Genomic DNA, 25394 nt, shown 5'->3' with positions numbered 1-25394 from the left:
CTTTGTAACCTATTCATCATCCATTGTTAGAAAGTGTAGGCCTGTAATCCTGTCAGAGGAGATTTGATCTGTCGGATCTGTTGGTCGTAGAGGGATACAACCAACATCGACATGTCGAGAGTACTCCCTCTCTACACGCTGGCAACATTTAACAACTAACCAACATGTATTCACACTCGTGTTGCACCCGCCTTACATTTACTTCCACTTTTGTAATAAAAAAAAGTAGTAGTTTATATATATATAGTAGTAAATGTAGTTTTAGTTGGTCTGTAGCCTAAACGGTCGTTTAATTAGAAGTGTTGCGTGTTGCCATATTAGTCCTTATGCACAGAATATTGTAAATAACAACTACCTGTTTATTGTATAACTTAAACCACAGGCTATGCACATGAGTGATCTAACCTAATTGGCTTCATTACTATTTTTTGAAGGTGTGTTGTGTTGTGTGTGTGTGTTTCCACTAGATTTTTGGCGTTCTTGCTCTGGAATGGGGTGCATGTCAAGACTTGCGGTGTTTTTGTAACCAGGCAGTTGTACAGCTCTGCTCTGCGGAATGTCTGCTTTCCCAGGAGGCTGCATCCCAGCGGTTGCCATGGGATAGACACTGACCCCGGCATGTTTAACACCGCCGCCGCCCCAAACATTTGTTCCGTGGTGCTCCATTAACACCAAAATGAGCTGGGCAGGGCTTCCTCGAGCAGAGAGGTCACGGTGTAACCTTCATAGTGCCACCGAGCAGCAGTGTGGCTGATGTAGAAGTAAACTTGATGAGTTCATATTGTTTGTTGGAATTATTTAGGTCAGGGGTTTCAAATTCTAACATTTGCTTGGGGCCTCTGCTGGTATTGTCATCTCATAGGAGGGCCACAGTACTTCGAGGAAGCAGAATATTCTGAGAATATTTCTATTACTAACATCGTATTTAACAAAAAAAATGCAGACAGCATTCTTTATACATTTTTAAATAATCATTGTATATCATCTTTGTTGTTCACTGCCAAACAACAAATGAAGGCCCAAACCTGCCCAAACCTGTTACATGCATTTGCGAGCACCTTTGCCCTTATTTTACCACAAACAAAACACATTTTAAAAATAGACTTGTGTTTTTATGTTTAAGTAGTATATGAAGGGGGAGTTTAAATTGATAAACAACTAGAATAAATAAATAATTTAAAACAAAATGCTATTCTTGTTGGTCAGATTATGTTATATTTTTGACATCACGTCATAGGCCAGAGAGAGGGGGATGGAGGGCCAGAAATGGCCCACAGGCTGGCAGTTTGAGACCCCGGGATTTAGGCCATATAGGTGTCTATTTTAGGGCTTATTTCAACGCATGCATTTGCTGTGTTTTCCTTCATACTGTAGTTTTTGCTAGGGCCCCATGACCTGTTTTGATCCTAGGGGTCTTACAGGAAGAGCTCTTCACTAGCACTTCCTGGCTGGGTTGTCCAAACACATGCAGCTGCTGCGGTCAGACCGGAGGTAAGACAAGTCCCTGGCAGGGAGAGTGCCTGCCCACTGAGGGGAAATTAACAGAGGAATGCATGGAGTTCTGGACGGACGCTCTGAGAGCTTAGCCAGATGAGGGCTCGTCTCCCAGCTTCACAGCCATGTCCTTTGTCCCACTGACAAAGCGTAGAATGGTGGCTTTTCATATTCATATCAGTCCCTAAAGACCATTCTGGGGCTTTTCTTTACTTTTTGGTTCTACAAAGAAAATTGAGCTGTCATTTGGATAGAATTGGACCACCTATTTAGAGTATCCTACTGATTTAGTCTAATGTTTCATGTAGGCTAATACAAGTGGGACTGCTATATTTGGTGATAACAATCAGTGTAAGATATTCAGAAAGGCCTCTTAAAATATATTTTTTTCTATTATCTGTTATTCTCTAAATGCTAGTGAAAGGAAAGCATCAGTGTGATGACTTGGTGAGCATTTTAAGAGGCTTGGGCACAACTCCAGATCATTCCATCCCATTACATCCACAATTTCTGGCTCATCCCAAGCAGACCCATGCTGTCAGACTGGTGTCAGCCGAGGAAATATCTGCTGCATAAGAACTAGCACATACTGTCCTTTTTTCTGAAAAAACAAAATATCCCTGGAGCTTCTCCGTTATTAGGAGCTTTACGCATGTAGAATTCAGTGAGTGTGAAGGTGCACTGTAGGACTTGAGATGGGATATCTGCAGATGACAGGCTCACAGCAGGAATCTGACACCCTCGGTCCTTAGCTGGATTTCATAGTAGCTATCAAAGTTCATGCAAACTGTCTCACTGCCTGCGGTCTGTGCAGGCAGACAGTGTTAACAAGGGAGTTTCTATCACTTTAACAGCAAAGAGCCCTCAGTTCATTCCGAGGTAGCTAAAGTCTGGAAGCAAACCGGTCTGGCAGTCACATTTCATTAATTGTTGACCTCTGAACTGAAAGAAACTGTAGCTCGTTCAACCCAAGAGGGAGCAGTGGTAGCTGGGAAATCCAACACCACCATGTTAGCATTCCAGGAGTATCTGAAATTGGGATCCTCTGCAGTGAGCGTTATGTTTACAGCCTATGTTTGTGTAGTCTGAGAAAGCAGGCAGAAAGGCACTTAGTAGCAGTGATGAATTCCACATATGTGGGGGGGGGGGGCAGAAAGTATAATGTCCTCTCCATGCGGCATGTAGCCACCCTTACTTTAATCTACTGGTGGTAGGCTAAAAATAGCTTTCATCAAAGTAGGTTGGGGGTTTCTTGATTGGTTTATAGAGGAAAAAGTTCCCTCTGATCTATGAAATAAATGGATCTTGTTAGGATGCAAAGCAATTGTAATATGCTAATAATGATTTTAACAGCACCTTTCACAATGTTTAAAGTGCTTACAACACGGTAGTTCTCTGGTTTCTAAGAAAGAAACTGTTCCACCTTTTTTGTTTCCTCTATTAAAAGAAACTGAAAGTTGCTTATGTATGAGCAGGACACCAACAACCGAACCCATTTACCAGAGTCTTTTGTGTGCATGTTTATGTAAACCCTATTTCACCCCACTCAGGGAAAACCTTATAATAACAAATGGACAAATGGAAGAGATAAGACTGCTGAGGTAGTGGTGTATCTTTGTGTGTGGTGTCTGTGTTTGAACCCATTTGTTGGAAGAGTTACCACAACGACCAAGAGACGTCAGGCCCTCTCGACCTGTTCAGGCCTACACGTGTGTTAGCTGGCCGTTAGCAGCCCTCCCCCTGACCCATGCAGACATTTTCATCTGTCTGGCTTGCTGGCTGGCGTCGTCCTTTCACTCCCACTCTGCTGCTCTCAGCAGTCTTCTTTGCCCACCTGCGGAGCCCACGCCATCATCCACTCCACCTCCAGACTTCAAACATGTTGTACTTGGAGCCGGAGTAATGGCACTGCCCTCAATATGTTCACACAGGAAACAAATTAGCCTAGATCTTAGCATTCCCCTTTTGCTTTGATATTTGTGCAAACAGTGTAAAAGAAACATAAAAAAAGTATTCTGGATTGGATTTGTCTCAGCATGACTAAGCAGATTGGCAACAGACAATAACTGTGAAACACACCTACTTTCAGACACATGTAGCCTATCCTGATGAAGGTGTGATAAGTATTATGGTCACAACAGCTTGATAACACCCTTAAAGGTGGCTGTACCAAAGTTAAAGAATGACTTTGCTGATGGATGGTGTGAGCAGACTGAGCAGTATTTGCCAAAACCTTTCAACTTTGCAAAGTAGATCACACAGAAGTTGTGTGCTATTTCCAGAAGTGGGTTGTCAGCATACCTGAAATAACTGCCCATCCATCCAACAGGATTTTAGTCGAAACTGAACATCAGCTTACTCTTTCAGGCAAAATGTTCAGGGGATGCCCGTGTGAAACTGGGAGATCTGTGTAGTTGAGCAGCAGCATCTGCTGTGAAGTCGGTGTGGGAAATGCCAGCTTGTTGGCAGACAGGCTGTGATGTGAATGTGTTTTCCGTCTTGTCTCGCCTCATCGGATGTCTTTTCTTCTTTCCTTCTGTATTCATCCCACCTTTTCAGTCGTCTAGTGTTTTTCATGCCCATCATTTTGATTCTGCTGGAGCCCATTGGACTGCTCTGATCATAGTCTGTGGGCAGACGCAGTTTATTCACACCTCCTGCTGCAACACAGTTGCCGTGTGAAATGCTCACTATAGTGTGTTTATGAGCCGTGAAGACTCAATCAAGCTGTGCAATGCAACTGAACTGGCAAATTGGCTACGATATTGCTGTCTTCATTTCAACATTTTCTGTGCCTTTTTTTTAACTGGAGCTGTTTACTGCAGCACTTAAAGAAGAGGACTAGAGTAATATTTCATTATTTGAGATTGCTCTATGGATGGCAATGCCTAAAATATCTCAAAAACTATTGGATGAATTGCCAAGAAAGTTTGAACAGACATTGATTGTCCCCAGAGAAAGACTCCTAGTGATTTTAGTTATCCCCTGACCTTTCATCTAGTGCCACCATCAAGTTGACGTGTGGTTTTGGGTGAAATATTTTGACAGCTAATGGATGGACTGCCATGGAATTTGGTATTAGGACATTCTTGTCCCGCTCTTATCTCCTGACCTTTTCGAGGACCAGCAGGTCAACATTTGACTTTGTCCAGTGCTTTGGTTTATGAACAACCTGGAAAATTGATGACACTCCCATCAGCCTCAGCTCTCCTTTAAAATAAGTGTGCACATGTCATTGTGAGCATGTTAGCATGCTATTGGTAGCATTTAGTTCAAAACACTGTTCTGCCTAAATGCAGCCTCACAGAGCTGTTAGCAATTGCTGTAAACTTATTTCATGTAACACTTGTGCCACCCAATGAAATATGGGTTCTATAGGAATTCCAGAAAATTAAGCCCTAACCACAAATTGTCGGAAGCATCAGCCACATGATCAAGAAATTCTCGTTATGTAGCTTTAAGACTTGTTAGTCACAGACTTATAATAGCCGTGTCATAGATTTGCAGTTTGTTGCCTAATTTGTTTCCCTGTGCTACTTAACTTGTGATACTGCTTCCGAACAATACAGTATTTATTACGGCCGTAGTTCTTTGGTCCCAGCATGGTATCTTGACACCTCAGCAGGCCTGGAGGACTCTGGCAGGTACTTCAGTCTGTCTCTGCTGAGGAGAAGATGCTCAGGTTGGCCGTTTGGCTGCGGGGCATCTGGTTTCAGCACCCGCCAGCAGAATGTGTAATTAAGCCCAATTTTCCCGATGGTGGCTGACATGTGCCAGTCACTGTTGGGCTCAGTGCCCTGGGCTAGACTAATCCCTGGCGGTGTGGTCACACCGCTAATAGGCTGCAGGACAAATCTGTTTATTTGACACCAGGTTCACACTCACCTGGGTTTCTCATGTGCTTAAACCATAAGACTGAATTTTGCCTTGCCTTTTCCCCAGTGCTCCATAAATAAACATAAATGAATTATCAAATATCATGACTTTTGGTTCCACTGGAAATGTTTTTGGATATTGGCAAAATAAAAAACCTTTACTTAGAAAATGTGCTGTTGTCAAATGAGTCGACTTGTTGACGTATGATTTGAATTGTGGACTAAAATATTTATTCTGCAAAGCAATTAAACTAGTTATTCTGGTTAGTCGTGATCTAGTCCTGATAATAGGTAAGCATTTTAACATTTATCAGGCACCCCTGCCTTTTCATACTTGCTTACCTGTCAGACAGAGTGGATATTTATCAAATTGTCAATACATACTGGATTTAATCAATTAACTTAATTGAGTTGATAGCTTACGCACTTGATACAAGAATTAAGGCTGAAAACTCTATTGTCTACTGTTTGTGCATTTAATTGCTGAACTCCATGACCTTTTGAATTTCAGAATAAAACACAGTGGAGATTTATGCTTAAGCCCAAATATTTTGGAAGTGGACTGTCTTTGTAAAATGTCTTCAGTGTGTGTGTGACTAACATCAGCAGACTAATGCAGAGAATACATAAAAAGAGGGAAAATGTTATTATCCTTCCTCCTCTCGTACTGGCCAGGCTTTGTACAACACAGAACAGCCCCCCAGAATCTTTTTCAAACTTCAGCTTCATCCCGCTGATATTCCCTCAGGGAAATTAAGGATTAGCTCAGCCTTTCAAACAGGAATTCCTCAGTCAGTTCGCATGAATGTGCCCCCTCCCAAACCAAATCAACTCTGTTTTGCCCGTTGCCCTGCTATGGGTCTAAGCCCGTCCCTCAGTTAGGTTGGTTGTGAGCCGTAGTAAGAGGATGAAGTGGATTGTCGAGCACCACTCTGACTCATGCCCTTGAGTACCATGCTGCCAAAACGCTCTGAGGACGTAACACTTGGACTGCACTTAAAACGGCTACTACAGGCAGCTGTGCTTATAGCAAATGAAACTCTATGACAGTGAAGCATACATCTTATTAGATGATACAGATATTGGATAAATAAACACCCATATCGCTTATTGGAGCTGTAATAACATGGAAATAGAAACTAGGAAGTGACATCATATTGTGATGTATTTCACCCATGTTAGGTTTTCTCTGGTAATGTGGCTGATGTGACACAATGTTTGTGTTCCTGAGTGGCATTTTGGCCATGACACATCAGAGGCTGCTGAGGAGGACCCGTGTGCAAATGCATCATACATTGTAGCCTTTATTCTAGATTTTTCTTTAAAATTGATGACTTTAAATATGAGAGGGAAATCTTACAATATGTCTCGTGACACATCTGACTTAATGGAGTTTTATTTAGCACAAACTAAGCAAGCAAAAACCCACTGTTTCTCAACAGATACTTTTTTTTAATGGACTCGGATCAACTATACATATAACACAAAATATGTTAACATTTATATTGCAATGCCTTTTTAAAGTAAATGTCCTAATGTTCACTTGCATGTCACAACAATCAATGCAATGGAATTACAGTCGTGTTAATTATGTTTCCGAACCTGTGGCATGACTTCTAGCATTACTCTGGTAGTCTTTACTGCCATATGCCTGAATTTGTTTAATTCTCCAGTCACAGTCGCTGCTCTGTTCATGTTTATGTTAATTTGTTTATGGGTTTTTTGCTGTAAGCCCTTACATAACTCTTTATCTAGGACAGCAACCAGAGGTCTGTTTCTGTCTCAGTTTTGCCTTTTGATGTGTTGGACGGCCACGCACAAGACAGGGTTGCTGTACTCTTAACTACAAAATTTGGTTGCTGGTTCTGGAGGAACGCAGAGGATGTGTGAATGTGTGATGCCTTAAGAGCCGACATAATCGTAGCTCACACATTTTCCCCTCTCTAACAAAAAATTATCTATCCCCAGCATTTCCTCTTACCACATTTTCACACACGAGTATTTCCTCCTGGCACACCCTGCTTTTGATGTCCCGTGTCTTCATGGCTGCCTGGCATGGTAAGATGAGACCCAGAAGGCCTGCTGTAAGAAATAAATGGCTTAGGTTATGACTAGTAGAGTGGTGCATCCCTGTGTGACTGTGCTCTGCCAGGCCCATTGTTCTGCAGGCTATAGAGCCCTCCAAGACACTTATTTAATGAGACGGCTCTGACTGTGTAATTGCAGACTGCTCTGAGAGCTATTATGGGAGATGTATTTTAGGGGGGCAAAACAGCCATTACTGCGACAAAAAGTGTGTGTGAACCAAAGTCATACGGTAGCACTGAAGCTGATATGAGGAGGCTGAGCATCAGGCTCTCTACACACTGATTCTACCATGGATCAATTCATATTGTGTCTGTGAGGGTGTTCATCTCCTGGAGCTGATATTTGATTTGTTTTTCTACACTGAAAAGATTTGCAAATAGCCCATGCTGTTTCCTCCAAAGGCTTTTAGTCAGAAAAATTACTTCAAAATCCAAGCCAGTCATAATTTATAAAGCTATCCTTCTGTCAGATCAGTAGTTTTTATTGGTTTTGAAACAGATTTCCATAATGTATGAAAAGCTATGTAAATAATAATAAAAAAAAAAGTAAATAAGATTTCTCCTTACTTTTTTCATTTTCTCTCCCATTCATGATTGATTCTCTGTGAGGCCCAGTGGTTTTGCTCCCATTCCCTTTCTGTTTGCCAAATGACTCTGGTCTCAGATATTTGGTTCACTAGTGCTGGGATTTCCTTGCCACATGATTTATTTAGGATGTGTTAAGGTCTTTCAGAGAGCCTCACATCCCAGACTCTGGCAGTCCGTCTCACCAGACATCCTTCTTCTTAAATTACTCCCTCCGTCTCTCTTTGCTGTCCCCTCTATCATCACTCTTTTTCCTCCTCACCACAGCGCTCTTTGCAAATTAAAAGAAACAAACCAATCTGAGCTGACAGCTGAGTTCAGCTCCAGTGAATGAGAGTACTGGCCTATTGCTGGCCTACCTTACCGCTTTACCCTATTCGGTGCATTTTGGCTCCGTCCGAATGCTTTGTTTGTTGTTGCTTACACTGCATAACAAAACCCTTTTCTACTTTACCTACCTGCTTCAGGACTTGGCCTAAATAACCAGGCTGAGGTTGCGTGGAGTTACAGTAAATGAGACATAATTAGCTCGTCTTAGCTGCTCAGTGCTGATAGTTTCTTTTCCTTCCAGGTTATCTGGTTCGATACTGCTTCTGGCATGTGCTTCTTCATTCCTGTCCAGAGATAGAGTGCATCAATGTACGCAACCACCTGTATGTAGGTGGGGATGGGCTGTACCGTAGGTACCGGTTGGAGCCCTGAGATAGCAATCAAAACAGAATCAGTCACACCCACAGTTAAAGACTTTGCAGAGGGATAGGCGGTGTTTGTTTGGTGTGTTTTTGTGTGTTGTGTTTTGTGCTTAACAATCCTTTCTATTCTTAACAGCATCTGGAGAGGCCCCAATGTGAATTGTGTGGACAGCACTGGATACTCCCCTCTCCACCACGCCGCCCTTAATGGACACAGGTAGATCAGTGATAAATACCTCTCAGAATTGGGGGGGTGTTAGCTAGAGCCCGTTTCAGCTCCTCTGTTTATGCTCTGCATTAAATGAGGTCTGCCCTCACGGACAATTGTCCCTCTGGGAAGGTAAAGCTGTTGATTGGCTGCTTGTTAAGGCCTTGTGTATTTATTAGTGTGGTTTACAGCTGTGGCATTTTCTGACCCGCCATGTCCCTTCATTCATCTGTAGCGAGGTAGTGGAGGCGCTGCTACGAAACGAGGCCTTGACCAACATTGCTGACAACAAGGGCTGCTACCCTCTCCACCTGGCTGCGTGGAAGGGAGATGAACATATCGTCAAACTGCTCATACACCAAGGACCTTCACACCCCAGACTCAACGAGCAGGTCTGGCACTGCATTTGCTCGTCTACGTGCGTGTGTGTGTGTGTGTGTGTGTGTGTGTGTGTGTGTTTGTGTGTTTGTGTGTGTTTTTGGTTCCTCTTCTTCACTCCCTAGGTTCCAGGATTCAAACACACTTACTAATGCTGGTAATATCAGTGAAATGACGTCAGTACTAAACAGATTTCTTCCTCCATCTGTTCAGAGTTTGTTAGACAATGTGAGTCTATGTCTGCAGAAAGCAAAAGTCAGCAGTAGCAGTAGTAACACTTTGCTTTTCAGCACATTGTCTGAACTCCAATAGTTTCATAATTACAGTTCTATTGGTTTAGTCAGCAGCCGTAGGAAGTCAATCATTTTTCCACTTGGTAAGAAGGTAATTTTTAGCAATGAAATGCCACTTTCCATGCCATTTCGAATTCTACTTCAGCATGGCATGCTCTATACTGTATTTGAACATTAAGAATGTCAAAGTGATTGTCAGCAGATTTCATTAACCTCAGTGCATCATGAATCTGACTTCTACTATGATACTTGAAGTGCTTTAACGCCATGCTAGCGTGAGAAGAGCTTGTTTTCCCTAACCATTTTAACTGTTTTAACTCATGTTTCATATTTTGTTTGGTTGCTTACTGCACAGACGGCCTCCATACCGGCAACATCTCTGGCCTGTCCTGTTTGGAATGAGGAGAAATGACCCATTATGAGCCCCACAAATGTAGTATGAACCATAAAATTTAATCAAACAAGTCACCCTCCGATATGGCAAAAAGTCTACCTGTCTCATTTTGTGTCATTTCTCCCTGCCACTTCATGACATCTGATTGTTCATTAACTCAACTCAATTTTTTTCTCCTTTTTTATTTAGTTTGACTCATTTGTGATCATCATTCATTTGTTCATTGCTTGTCTGAACCAAAACCATCGGCCTATCTTCTCTTCCTCCCTCCCAGAGCTCTGTAGACCATAAAGAGTTCAAACGCTGTGGGCCCTTTGACCCCTATATTAATGCCAAGGTGTGTACACGGTGCTGCCGAAACAACATTTCCTTTTGAAGTGCTTCTTTGCTTTCCTGCTGTGTTGGCTTGCTGTGCTTGGGTTTGGTTTGTTGCTGCTGCTTGCGGGGCCACTTTGCTGCAGAGATATGGGGAGGCTTTTAATTTCACAGACTATCGGTAGATCCCTGTCCTCTGGCTTTCTACTCATGTTCGCTTGTGATCTCCAACTTTATTGAGAGTTATGTTTCGCACAAGTGACACTGCACTACAACATGCCCTCCACCACAGAACGTAATCTTTTTGCTACGTGTTGCAATACTGTTGTACCGGCCTATTGCCCCAGAAAGTTATGTCTGAGGGCAACTGGAGGTGAATTGTTAGTCTGGATTTACATTTTTTCTTCTTGGGGTGTTAAAGATTTAGTGAATTTGATATGTAAAATTGTATAATATTCAGGCTGAAACAGCAACAGTAGTTGGCACCACACAGCCAGCAGTAGGAGGAAATATTGACTGATAGAAACCAAACTATTAATTAAAGCTACAACAACCACTATGGTAGTCTTCTGTAATATTGGCTGCTGGACACTGATTGATTGTGTATTGCTACAAATTGAGGGCTAAATAGATGAATTGTGTAATGCTGGAACTAATGATTGTTGCTGATTAATTATGATTGAATGAATTCATTATTTTTACTATACAAACAAACAAAACTACCTCAATTCAATCTGACCTATAGCTACAAAACCTGAAGTATCAATTTATTATAATACACATAGATGACCCATTCTTTGGATTTGTTAAGCTGTACCCAACGAAATGTTATTTTTCACACTTTTACACATTATCCTGAGTTGTGAAATGAAGTTGGTACCAAATGTATCTGTTCCACATTCTGTTCGGAGTTTGTTAGAAGAACACTTTGCTTTAAAGCACATTTGTTGACTTCTTGTTTCATAATTACAGTTCTAATGCTTCAGTCAGCAGCCAGCAAAAGTCAATTTATTTTTAGCAACGTGGCTCTTGTGATAACACTGTTGTATGACCCACCACTTTGTTCCAGACTGAAATATCTCAAAAACCTTTTAATTGATTGTCATAATTTTTTCAGACATTCATCGTCCCCAGAGGATGAATTTTACTGACTCTTCTAGCGCCATCATGAGGTTGACTTTTTTTTTTATTGGGAAATGTCCAGACAACATTTAGATGGATTGTCGTGATGTACATGGTTAAGGATACATTTAAATAACTTTGATTATTGATTAAGTTTCCCTCGATCACCATCATAAGGTCAAACTTTTAGTGTGTCTAATACTTTGGTTTATGACTAAACACGGGCAAAACGAATCAAATATCCTTCAGCCTCAGCTCTACTTCATGTTTACTTAATTAGCAGATTTTAGCCTGCTAGCGTGCTAAACTTACATGGTGGACCCAGTAAACATTACTTACTAAACATTTGTACATTAGCAATTGCATTGTGAGCATGTTAGCATACCGGCTTTAGCATTTAGCTTGAAGCACCTATGTGCCTAAGTACAGCCTCACAGAGATGCTAACATGACTGTAGACTCTGTTTTGTAGACAAACAATTATTTCTGAATGAATAATTTATAAACTCCAACAACAACTTGTTTTAGTGCTACCGGAATACTTTAAAAATCTATAAAATAACCCCTCAAAGATTAAAGAAATTAAAAAATTATGATACCTCTAAGAAAAATCAGATTGAGGGGGCAAACATGTCTTGGGAAACTAGGCACTTAATAAACTGCTCATAACCTGGGGACAGACCAGGAGGAACCTTTACTCTTTATCCCTCATTAATGTGACTTTTCTGGATGACATAGTATTCCATCAGGCTACCCAGGGAAGCTCCAATCACAGTCTGTCTACATGAGGAGGATGGCTGTTCAGCAGACACCGCAGCGCTCACAGTGTCTCTGACAGTGTCGCCCCTCACAGTTAGAGCAGTGCAAACATGTTGGTCGCTCTATGATTGCATTTTCAGCAGGCAGAGAGCTGGAAACCCACCCAGGCCTGTAGATAAAGCTGTACACTATTTTGGAACATTGTCACATTTTCCCTGGACTAATCTTCTTAGTGTTTGGATGGGAAGGCTGGCTTTCTTTAATGCTGCCTGCTATATATTAGAGTGTGACTTTTCCTGCTGTGGTTGTCTTACTCTCTTTTTCCATTTATTCTGTTCAAACGATTTCACATTTGGTCTTGTGGTCTGCTGAGATTATTGATGGTGTCTTAATGTAAACACTTTCAGGATAGTTTGGGGACCACTACCTGGTCATGATCCTGAATAATTGAAGCCTTGTTATGAATAAATCAGAATCGTGGATGCGGTGTTGATGCTCTGGCCCTGGCTGTGGTCATGGTTGATGGCATCATGTGACTGAGTGGGCGGGGTGCCTCATGCCTTCCCTCTTATCACACTCCAGGACCAGAGAGCCAGATCATCAGGAGGAGGAGGATGGGAGGTTTTCAGTGTACCAGTCTCTTTGCATCAGCATCAAAGAAAGATTTCCATGCCATGCTTGTCGGTGCGAGTGTGTAAATGGGTGTATTTGCCCCTCCTCCTCTTCTCCCCACCTCCCAGTTTGTGCTTGAAAGCTCGCGTTGCTGAGGAGAGGAAGAGGTGGGACGTTGTCATAGTAACCGTGTCACAGCTTATTGGTTGTACAGTGCTGGGGAGTGACCCAGTGGTGAGATGTGCAGAGGGAGCTAGCCAGACATGAAAGGTGCGTGATGGGGCTTTAAGAGGGGTCCGGGACTCACAGTCGATTGGGGCTTCAGTGGTCCCCTTCAGGGAAGCTCAAGGGATCAGTCTGGACTGGGTCCAATTCTGTCATCCTGGTCCAGGAAGCCAGCCAGACCAAATGTTTATTCATTATACCTCTCTGTGCTCTCTCCTGCTGATAGCGTCCTGAGTGGGTTGGCCACTTTGATGTTTCATTTGCCTCAGTAGGGGAGAGCCAACCACTCACCACAGGACCTGACCTGGACTGACCCCGCCATTTGAATATCGGGGTTATACAGGTTTAGTGCATACTGTTCAAGAAAATTTACTGAAAAACAAGTTGTAGACACTGGAGCTGAAATTATTAGTTCATTAACTGATTAGTCAAAAAATACCATTATGATAATCGATTTGCTGCAACTAATGGTTTTTCATTAGGGATTATGTGCTTGTCAAAATGTTTTACAAGCCCAGGATGATGTGGTTTCTGGTTTTATCTGATCAACACTAGGAAAAAAAACCTGTTTCCTATCGCATAACCCAATGAAAAAGCAGCAAATCTTAAAATTTGTTAGACTAATTGATTTAATTTATTGATTAATTGTTTTAGCTTTAATATATTAATTGGTAAAGTCATTTTTAAGCAAGTTTTATCATTGTAAATTTGATATATTTGGGTGAAATTATATATTTAAAGACATAAATAGAGAAGAGAATCTGTAGATGTATTGATAATAAAAATAATGCTTAGGTGCCGCCCTATTAGACTCCTTCTTATGCCAGATTTTATTAAAAATTATATTTGTTGTGAAGAATAATCTCATATGGAAGGACAGCATAAGGCTTATCTACTTATTATCATCATGTAATTGTCTATTATTCTTATTATTTTTTATTACTTAATACTATTAGTCAACTATCTATCTATGTATATATAAACCCTCCCCAGCAGACAATTTGTCTTCATTGACCTCTTTTTTATTAATTAGTATACATTCTGTGTATTACTCCATAATAAGACTTAGCCGTTGGTCTGCCCAGACTCATATCACGCTACCTCTCACACTGGCTTCATCTTCCTATATAGGTCACATGTCTAATACAATATATTTTCAGATGAGTTCCTCTGACCCAGGCTCAGAAGTCCGGGTTCTCTGTCATTAATGCAAACTCAAACAACATCATGCACTGTACATTACCCTGGGAAAATTCAAACAGAATAAAATTGATGGTCAAGAGATGTCAAATATGTGACATTTAATAAAAATACGGCAAAATGTTTTGGTTTTAGGCGGATATATGCTCATATACAGACTGGAAGTGGATCATATGTCTTTCTGTCAGGCCTGGTGTGTAGTATCTCAGAGGGCTGACATAGGAAAAGTTTCTGATGGCAGCCGCAGAAGTAATTTCTTCGGACTTGGTCACCTCATTATCAGTGGAGCAGAGTTTCCCCTGCTTCCTCTAGGCACGCTTGCAGTCTGCCAACCCGCTCATTTATCCCCTCTGTCTGTCACTTCAGTGTCCAGCTCTTCCCTCAACAACACATCACACACCCCTCCCTTTACCTTCTGCTCTCTGCTCGTCCTCCAGGACTCATTCACGTTTCTGTCGTGCCAAGAAATGGTTGAAGCCCATTTGACGGGCCCTTGAGAGGACTTGTTGTTATTTAACACATAGATCTGGATTTCTCTATTGTCATGTATTCACATTTGCAAATTTTCAGGGTGTGTCTTCTATGGCAGTTGGAGCCATTTGTTACTGGTGGAGGAGAGTCTCAGAGCAGAGATGGTATCTAAGATCTTAAAGGCTGTTAGGTTTGTTTTGTTAGGAAAGTGTGTCCCATTTAATCAAGTGGAATATGAAGGGGAAAACTAATCTTTCCTGTAAAAGGGAGAAAAAGTCCACTCAACAAAGAATTAGAGTCTGTGGCAGGAAGCCAGTTAGACATTCATCTCATTACAGGACTGCACGGCCTGTTTACTCTGGAATGCATGACAGTGTCCAAATAAAAATCCACTATTAGAGTCAGCCTTTATTTTATTGTTGCTGTGCATTGAAGGGAAAGAACACGTTGGGAATTCAGATGAGTATTTACACGGCTATTGACAAATGGAGAAAAATACCAGGGCTGCAATTAGTTGATTTAGTTTTTCCTAATTTCCCAGAGCTCCTTCAACTGCAACTGTCCTTCAGATTTCTTGTTTTTTTTTTTTCGACCAACTCAGAGATATTTAAAACAAAAGAAAATATAAAAAGAAACATAACACGATAATGTTTTACTTTTTAGCATTTATTGGCAGTACATAAACATTTAATACATGGTTTATAACACACTATAATGTAGTTGTAAGTAGATGGTTATTAATGTGTTTGTCAACAACTATAAATCCTGTGGACACCCTTTATTTGAGTCTGGTGTAAAAACAAAAGCAATATAGCTATATAGTTATAATTGTTGGCAAATACTGTACATGTATCCTTATATCTGATTATAACTATTTTTTTGCTTCAGCATTACAAACTCTATTGTTCGTGAGCCAGTGAAGCACTCCCTGTTTTTTTTCTTTAAGACTGTACAACTGACAAATGGATAATGATTTTCTAACAGTTGTTTAACCCCATTACAAACGGAAAATGGACACCTTGTGCGTGTATGAGATCCAGGATTTATATGAATTTGCAAAAACTAGCAGGATTTCAGATTGTGACAGTGGAGGCAGGCATTCAGTGAGCATGGGCAGCCCTTTGGCACACGAGCTGCAACAGCTGCTCAGCCCACCCCTCCACCACCACCACCACCATCACCCACCACTACTACTACCACTACCAGGGGCCAGGGTGACGTAACCGCTGCCTCGCTCTGCTGCCAGCCAGCACGTCACGTGACTGAGGTTGCTAGTCAAGCCGTGTTACCATCTCCCAGCTCCAGGTTGTGAGAATCATAACATCGTCCGTTCCCTCTGTCATTCTGTGCGCCTCTATCCCCCTCCTCTTAGAATATTCTGCAGCATGAAAACACAATGGAGTGTAATCTCCAGATGTTTCTGGTTAGGACAGGGTTTATCAATCAGCAGCAGACACCAGTGGAGATCTTAATCTCTTCTTGTTTGACATGCACTGAGGTCTAAATCAGGATGAGGTTTTATTCTGTCTGCAGCACAGTAAAGGCAGGATTTTCATAAAAACATGTACTGTCCAGGAAGTCTTGGCTGTGCCATATGAATTCTAATCTCCTTCCCCAGCCAGGCTGCTAGTCATTGGTGCCTTTTTGTGCAATAGCCTTCAGAGTGCTGTCTTGTTAGTACATGATTGTTGGATTGCTCATGTGGGCTGTGGTAGTACAGTGGAGATGAGGCTGAACCTGTTCCTGTTATAGAGTGAGATTTCACACCGGAACGATTTGAGCTATTTGAGAATATAAGTGTTGCACTGAAAATCAAAAATTAATTTAGTATGTAACAATGTTTTGGGTTTTTTTTTCCACTGCAGGGCTATATCAGTCTGCTAAAATTAGTTTCAAACCAGGCTACCCATTTTTAGTTCCCCCTTTTTAATTACAGAATGCTTTTTCTCATAGTCTTGTGTGTGCAACTCCTGCCTGCAACAGCAAGTCCTTCTTTAAGTTAGTATATGCAGAATATGTTTTGCAAAAGATAATGTGTTTAAAAATTAAAATCAAAAAGACAAAACATAGTCAAAATTGGAGTGGTAGAAATAGTTTTGGGGCGTGTTTGGGAGTTCCTGGAGAGACCCAATAGTGGAAAAACCCCTGTATGAATAAAATGTGTAGCATAGCTTGCATCAAAGGCGAGGCTCGATGTCTCATTGCTGCTTATTTCTTATCAGTGTGTCAAGTAGCTAGTCAGCCGTGTTTAATGCAGTCAGATGCTGGATGACACGTAGCTGTAGAGCAATGACCACAGCACTGACAGAGTTCAAGGTATCAGTCCACTAGGTCTGTTTTGTTGCACTCCTGTTTCATGTTTTAGTAATAGCAAGATTTACAAAATGTCATTGCCCTGTTCTCAGAGACAGTTGTTTTGGATGCTTTGTATACATCATTGTGTGCTAGATTTACTTGGTTTACTATTGAAGCAGCAGACCTGCACATTTGAGGAAGTGAATCATGCTGATTTAATCACAGCATGTATGTTTGCCTGCTGAAGTCATCTAAACATTCAGAGTAAATCTATCTAAAAAGCTGTGGCAAATGCTTGTTGGTGCATCACAGATGCAAGACGGCATGCTATTTTTATGTGCGGCCTGGCCATTTCTCTGCAAGTGTGCGTACATGTGAGTTTGTTTTGAGTCAAAGAGAGCATTGTTGAAAGGTGAAACAAGAACACAAATCCAACTGATGAAACCACCCAGGCAGTGAAAACCGAGGTCACTTCGGTTTAATTCTCAGAGAAAGTAAACCCTTTTTTTTAATTTGTTTTGTTCCGTTAAGACGAGAGCATGTTTTTCCTCAGCCAGGCTTCTGTGCTCCCTCTTTTGATAGGCAGGTGTCGTTTTGTTTCTCTAAGCTCCACCTCCTTTCTCTCTCAAGCTGTGACCTGATTTGCCAGTATAGTACAATACTCACTCTCTCTCTCTCTGAATCCCACTCTCTCCCTCTTACAATGAAGGAGATACCTGCTGATCCCATCTGGCGCCAGGTCTTTGTGAAAGTCTCATTGAAGGGGTGACTGACACCTGTCTACAACTGCCCTGTTGCCCCCTCCACATGATATCCTGTCTGCCGTGGCACAGCTGGCATGTTCCGCTGGGAGTCGCCCAAACTGGCATCATGCATGTCCATGTGGGGGCTTCTCATGCCAGCTGTCAGGCCTTTGTAGGTGGCTCTGTGTATCTGCGATGAATGCCTCTTGGAGCATGTGGTTCCACAATAGCTGGAATTATCTGCCACACCCATCTATGCACAATGTGTGAATAGAGCCAAAGAGCTGTAGTGTTATACAGGCTTTATTTGCAAGATTGCCAAGAAATACATTTCTAGGTAAGGTGCGAGGTGTGCAATTCTGTCACACCTTGAGAGACTGAGAACAGTGATTATAATTATTTTTTCACTCTCCCACACTCATATTGTTTGCTACTATAGGCAGGGTTTTATGTTTTTTTTTTCTGTTCTACTGGTCTCCCATTTTTAGATACAACCCAGCAGCAAAGTCGTAAATACCGCTATCCATGTTGTCATTGTATTTCAGTTGTTTGAATTGGTCAAGAGAGTATTCCCATGCCACCAAGTCAGCATCTCAGTTCAGCTCCTGTATTGCAGGGTTTGCCCCCTGCTGGCCGTTCATGATAGAGATCATCAGCAGTGCTAGATGTTCTCAGGTCTATTAGACATTGATCTTGTTGCTGCATGTGAGCAATTAGATCCAATAAGCACCACTTACTGAGTTTACATTGTAATTACTGATTTTAATTACTGTTTGTTTGCTTGTTCTACAGTGAAGATCTTTTTAAAATGTGGCCAAATTTTAGGTTGCAAAGATGACATCATTTTCACTTTTGCACAGAATGGATCACAGTGATGTGAACATTTTTAACATTAAGGACACTTATCTATTACTGGTTGTTGATATGTTGAAGTTGTATTATCAAGTGTTAGTGGATTAATTGGTTTGATGATCAATAGAAATATAAATGGCAGCTGTATTTATAATCAATTAATTGATGAATTGTTAAGTCATTTTTCAAGTAAAAAGGCTAAACATCCTCTGGTTCCACTTTCTCCAGTATAAGGATCTGCTGCTTCTCCTTTTTATATAAATGTAAATGGAATATATTTGGGTTTCGGGCTGTTGGGAGGTTGGCCAAAACCAGATATTTCAACATGTAACTTTTGGCTCTGGAAACTTTTATAGACCACAGTTGATTGAAAAAACAAAAAATCATATTAATAAACTATGAAAATAATTTCTAGTTGCAACCTGAAAATAGTGTTTTTGCTTTTCCGCACTACAATCCAGTCCTTCTTTCTCCGCTACCCCAGAAAGACAATAGTCAAAATGCAGTGTAAGGGGAAATGCAACACTGGTGTGCTCTGATGTGTGAACAGAAACAGCAGTGCCTCATAGATGTGACAGCCCATCTTGTAAAGACGAAACTAATGGGCCAGGTCTCTCTCGTTGTAACTAAACAATGCCAGTGACATTCTGACCCCTTGTCCAAGTGGCCCATGTCTCTGCTAATTCCCCACCTGTCTCTGCCCCTCTGCTAGAACCCTGCTGCCCCTGGCACTCAGTGCCATTCCCAACACCTGTCCTCATTAGTCCATGTAGGTCTGCCAGTCAGGCGCACCCCCTCCCCACTCTGCCAGATATTCCCCCCAGGCCTCACTATGTGCTTCATTCTGGTTGGTGCTTTTTCATGACCTTTTAATCAGCTAATGTGGCGGGCTTTGTGCACTGATTGGTTTAACCTCACGATGACTCCCCCGAGTCACCTATTCTTACTCATTAACAAACATGACTCAGCTCATGTCCCTTCTCTACTGATCTCCTTTATTACATCTACTTGTCACTTTTTTTCCTGTCTATATTGCCCTATGTCCCTGTGCTGCTTCTCACCCGTTCATCCACCCCCCAACAGAACAATGACAACGAGACACCGCTGCACTGTGCTGCCCAGTATGGCCACTCCGGGGTGGTGCGGCTGCTGCTGGAGGAGCTGACAGACCCCACCATGAGGAACAACAAGTTCGAGACTCCGCTGGACCTGGCTGCACTATACGGGCGTCTGGAGGTAGTCAAGCTACTGCTCAGTGCCCACCCCAACCTGCTCAGCTGTAATACCAAGAAACACACACCGCTGCATCTGGCCTCTCGGAACGGACACCTGTCTGTGGTGGAGGTGCTGCTGGACGCTGGCATGGACATCAACTATGAGGTGTGTTGTTGTCTATATGTGTATGTGAACTTAAAAGTTTCAGTTTGCAAGTGTTTCTTAATATGCTGTCATGGCCCAAATCATGTTGGGTAACTTAATCTGTTCTTGCAGCACTTCCTCTCGCTACTTCCTACTAAAGCTATGAGATTAAATGTAAAACTCTTAAGCTCTCAGTTTGCAAAGGAACTGCAGTGGTATCAAAGCAGAGCTGGGCGTACTCCCCCTGGTGGGCCCTCTGGCTCTGACTCTGTACCAAACTGTGCCATCCATCTGTCTGGAGATACTTTTCCCTTTACTCTGTCCTCCTTTCCTCTGAATCAAGGATGGGGAGTCAATCCAGTGTCCTTCAGGCCTTGCATCCTGCAGGTTTCAATTAGCATGGCCCTGTGAGCTGGAAAATGATCTGCTTTGATTCCTCAACCACATAATTGTCAGTAGAGAAGTGGACCTGGGTGGTGGGCATAAATCTGACAGTCGCCATACACTGTTTATCTTACTAAAATATGGGTGCTGGAGTAGGTCTGATAAGTTTAAGTCATCTGGCAATTGTTGCAGGAAACAAACGTGTGCTTTAGTTCCTTAATTTTCGAAATAATTATGTTTGTGTCACGCATATCTGAACTCTCTGTGCTTGTGATTCTTTATGTTTCTGGTTTCCTTTTTCTGCTCAGACGGAGAAAGGCAGTGCCCTTCACGAAGCAGCTTTGTTTGGGAAGGCAGATGTGGTGCAGAAACTTCTCAGTGCAGGTCAGACTTCAGTGCCACTTAAGTAACACTGGAATCACTTGCAGCTATTGGCAAAAACCCACACATAACACATGACTGTTTTTTGCACCAAACTGTTCCTGTCATCATTCATCAGGTATCGATGTGAACATTTCGGACCAGAAGGGCCTGACGGCGCTGGACACTGTCAAGGACATGCCCTCGCAGAAGAGCAGAGAGATAGTTGCTCTCATCCTAGGTGAAGACCAAACGTGTGTTGGGAAGTGTCCTCTTGATTTAACATTTACCAGCTGTGATACAATGTCCTGTTTGTCTGTTGCAGGTCACATGACTGGAAAACCCCCTGACATTGACCTTCCCCCACCACCAATCCCTCCGCCTCAGGAGAGTCCCAGCCCACGGAAAAAGGGTAAGATTGAACAGATGTTTGAACTGTTGTAGCGGTGATTCAGTCAGCCGTTTAAACAGAAAACACAGGGCAGGAAAAATGCAATAGAGGGTTATCTTTTATTGTGTTCACTTACGTTGTTTGTCTGTTTCTGTCTTTACAGGTGACCTGGAGAAGGTGAGCGAGTTGATCTCGGGGCTGGCCCCGAGGCCTGAGGAGGAGAGCCCGTATGAGGCTCTGTTTGAAGCCACCTCTTGCCACTCTCTGGACAGCCTCACCAGCGGCAAATCCTCTGACAGGGACTCTGGACGGCCGGATAGTGAAGCTGGCAAGGTCAGCAGTAGTTTAACTGTAACCCACACATACACATGCAGGCAAAAATGCTAAGCTTGTCACAAGGTTTTATAGGAGATGAAATGCAGAACTCCCACTAGAGGGTGATAGAGGTCCTCTATCTACATGACTGGGCCTCAAACCCCTCCAGCATTATCATTACTTCTTTTGGTACAGAGGGGGTATGCAGTACATTTCTTAACTTAGTTCTTGCAATGAACTCATGATAGATAGATTAGCAACTGTATATTTATTGCATCTTATCTTCCTGATAATTTACAGAAAGATCGCCTGCTCCACTCATCACATCCTGGCCATGAAGAAGAGGTGAGCTCAAAGGTGACGAGCTAAGATCATGAAGCCAAGAGAAACGTGTTGCCATCTAACACCACAGACATATGTGTCATATGTACTGTTTGTAGCACAGTAGATGTGTGGTAGATGCGTAGTCATGGTAGTACGACTTCCTTTTAAAAGTTAGTTCTGAGGGATTCATTAAAACAATGTCACAGGGGCTGTTGGAAAATAATTATCTGCCTCTGAGAAAGCCAGTGTTTTTTCGCCACGACCCTTGTCACGACTGTTCTCTTCCGGCCGCTGCTCAAATCAAACGACTTCTTAATAAATATTCATCTGAGTGCGGCGTGGGATACAGGCAGCGGGGGCGTAAAAAGGAGGAGAAGTGAAGTGGAAAAGAAGTGAAGACAGAATCAGAGAACCTGCCTCAACTGTGGCTGACCATAGAGGAGGCACTGTTGAAGGATTATTAAGGACACTTTATTTTATACTAAAACATAAACAACCAGATATTTGGACCCTAAATTATAACCTGCTTTGGTGAATGCTTAATAGTAAGTCATTCCAAGTTGTGATTGTGCATAACATTTTCTTTTCACCTTCTTACCCTCTACTTTCTCCTTGTCTCTGCTCTCTTTGTTTCTTTCTCTGCAGGCCCTGTATACTAATAGCAGCATTGATGAGAGAGGTGAGCCGGTGGAGGAGGAGGATCACACGTATGAGTTGTTGCTGACTGCACAGACCAAAGTCCCACCGCCCGGCCAGGAGTCCCAGTCCAATAAAGGTAAGCGTGCACTTTAAGTATAATCCAGAGGGAGGAAGTAATACTATGAAAAGTTTGTGCATACAAGATTTTTCTGTTGGTAGGAGATGTTGTTCCTAGGTAAACTCACTCAGTGACCCCTCATTCGTGCCAGGATTATAGCAGAGTTAGTAAAGAGCTGGGCTACTGTTTCCAAAATACTTCTTAAAACTCCACTGATGCTGTCTGAGCACAACAAGAACCCAAATACATTCCTAACCTAACCTACACACGGTCAACCCTTGCCATACACACACTTGTCTGTGTGTCGCACATGAGCAGACCCTCCTTTGGTTGTGGCTGATGAATGGCACTGCATGTAATTGGATTAAATGGGATTAAATTAGAAGGCCATTTGGATCCCTAGCTGTTGATGTTGATGTTTTAAAACCATCCCCTCGGGCCTTCCAGCTTAGTCAGCTTCACTGGCACCATTAGAAAACGTCACGGAGCTGAAGGGTTAGAGTTTAATCGCTGATGTCATCATGCCTCCCCGATGTGGATAAATGATGTTAGGAAAAAAGGGATTCTTTACTGTTTTGCTTCCCCTCTTAAATTGGACAGAAATGTTAGACGATTCTTTTTCCGATCAGTTTTCAAACTGCTTTATTATGTCTGCATGCAGAGAGATTAATCTAAAGACTTGTAGCCCGATATGTCGCCATGCATGATACATGATTTTATTATACATCGCTTTCTCGTAGCGTAATGTGTCTCCTGACAATCAGAACTGGCAATACATTGTCTCAAGATACGTTGAGTAATTGAGCTCTGAATGGACCAAGATAATCTTTCATCTGCCCAAACCTATGTTATCTATCTCCTTTAGATGAGAACACCACTACACAGTCTTCCAACAGTGTCCTACCTCAGGTAAATACTACATTCTTCTTTTCATCCTTCTCATATCTTTTACATCTTTTTGCAAGTTTTACAAAAAAACATATGGATGGACTTTTGACAGTCACATAACAGTTTCCCTGCTGCAGTTTTTAAATTGCACATCTGGAGCATGACCATATAACCAGAGCAGGTTATATAATGAAGATGAAGGTCTCCTCACAGTCAAAGATTGAGTCATATGTCAGCAGAAGGCAGAACTCATCTCAAACTGGCCCTCATAACTGGGTGTCTGTGTAAACCTGCCTGCTTTATTTATTGTCCTATTATATATCATTTTATTGCCTTTTTCAATTTATCATCCAGTTAGTGGCTTTTATTATTGCTGCCACCCTGCTATAACCCCACCTGCTGCCCACAATATCTGCTCACATCTTTTACTTCAAGCTCCTATTGGATTAGCTGTGCTCCTCAGCAGCCTAGTTATTATAATAATAACAATAATAATAAATGAGCAGCACAGTGTCCTTTCTGCTCTAATGTACATTCTTGTGAGCTGAGCCACATCATGGCTGATGTTCGTAAACCCACCACCAGTGCTGCCATGCAGGCAATTAGTTGGATTGCATCTTTGCTTCATGTTAAACGAGCTGAATAATTAACTTTGGCTATTACTTGGTTAACTGCAGGTGCTAATACGATTGTCTGGCCGCACAGGAAGTGTTTGTGAGGTACATTTTCTCTTCTTTTCTCTCCCACTTCAGCGTAAACCCACTGCCCCAAACGACCTCAGAGCCCCAAGCAAGACGAAAGACACCCTGCACCCTCCAGGACGGGTGGGCACGCAGGCACCAGGAGGTGAGTTTGGCCACTGTCCTCAGATTTTAGTAACCTGATAAGAACCAACAACTGGTGCTGGCAATGCTGTGAGGGTAAGAGAAGATGGACTGGACACATCAGACCTGAAAAAGACAAGCCAAGCATGTCAATGAAATGGGAGAAATGCATTTGAGTTTGCAGGGTGAGATGGGCTGGCTTGGATTAGCGCTGCCAGGGAATGCATGACTGGCATTCTCGAGCAGCAGAGCGGATTTGGCTCGTCGGGAGCAGGCTGATTGACATTCCCTGGCAAGTGGGCGAGACTTGTTTCATTTCCAATATGAAACTGAATTCTTGATCAGATTGTGACATTCCTATCTCAGATTCACATCCCGCATAAAGCTGGATATGCCATCTCATCCAGTCAGAAATGGAGCAGAGGTAAGGAGCATGGCCTCTGGGTTTTTCCCAGAGGACATACAGATGTCTTTATTGAATAATTATTTTTGGAACTGTAGACAGAAGCATGGTAGGCAAGCTGGTGGTGTGTGTGCTGTTTATAGTAGGAACAAGTTGTTTTTTCTTCTTAGTTTTAGGGTGGTTGGTTAATGCTTTTCTTATTCTGGTTGTGGGAAAGAGTTTGTACCACAAGAATTTATAGATGGACTGCAGCAACATTATAATAAGTCTGACTGAAAATATCTGATAATAGTTAAAACTAAGAAGACCAATTTCCAGCATTGATTTTGATTATTTAGTGTTGGTTTGGTGTCACTGCTCCTTTTATGTTGATACCATTGACTGTGCAAATGACCCTCAGAAGATTAACCCTAATGGGTTTAAACATTAAATAGATGTTTAATGTTCAACAAAAGCAGCACATATATTTTTGGAACGTGTTTTGCCGCAGGACAGAGTAAGTCAGTTTGACAGTTTTTGTTAAAAGGCTGATGTTGTGAGGAGTGAGGAAAATGTGAAACACTTCATTTCCTTTTTCCTTGCATATTGTCCTTAGTGACTCTAAAGTTATACTCTCCTTTCCCTTTTTTAAAGCCTCAAAAACCACAAGTTTGGTTTAAATGTGAATACCACTGTGATTTTTCTTCTTATTTCTTCTTTTCTGTTTGCACATCAGCAAGTTATAGTTCCCACTCTTGTGTTTTACATAAACGCAGACAGCTGGCAGAACCTAAATAGGGATGTGGTTTTC

General features: G+C 42.1%; 1 protein-coding gene across 1 annotated transcript in view; it reads left to right on the top strand.

The window, feature by feature from the left end:
• The window catches only part of LOC118323991 (ankyrin repeat and SAM domain-containing protein 1A-like), a gene marked incomplete in the record, with an annotated part of 69077 nt that overhangs the window by 2536 nt on the left and 41147 nt on the right, over nucleotides 1-25394 (top strand). Inside the window, 12 exon segments of the mRNA XM_035656088.1 lie at nucleotides 8870-8950; nucleotides 9177-9333; nucleotides 10281-10343; nucleotides 19683-19979; nucleotides 20651-20726; nucleotides 20842-20943; nucleotides 21028-21114; nucleotides 21257-21426; nucleotides 21709-21765; nucleotides 22378-22507; nucleotides 23355-23398; nucleotides 24130-24223. Of these exon segments, the coding sequence (XP_035511981.1) occupies nucleotides 8870-8950; nucleotides 9177-9333; nucleotides 10281-10343; nucleotides 19683-19979; nucleotides 20651-20726; nucleotides 20842-20943; nucleotides 21028-21114; nucleotides 21257-21426; nucleotides 21709-21765; nucleotides 22378-22507; nucleotides 23355-23398; nucleotides 24130-24223 (1358 nt within the window).

Source organism: Morone saxatilis, unplaced genomic scaffold, assembly GCF_004916995.1.
Source record: "Morone saxatilis isolate NCDOM2014 unplaced genomic scaffold, NCSU_SB_2.0 Contig15, whole genome shotgun sequence".
NCBI classification, from domain to species: domain Eukaryota; kingdom Metazoa; phylum Chordata; class Actinopteri; family Moronidae; genus Morone; species Morone saxatilis.
The sequence above is the reverse complement of the archived record's forward strand: the minus strand, read 5'-3'. Positions and strand labels throughout refer to the sequence as shown.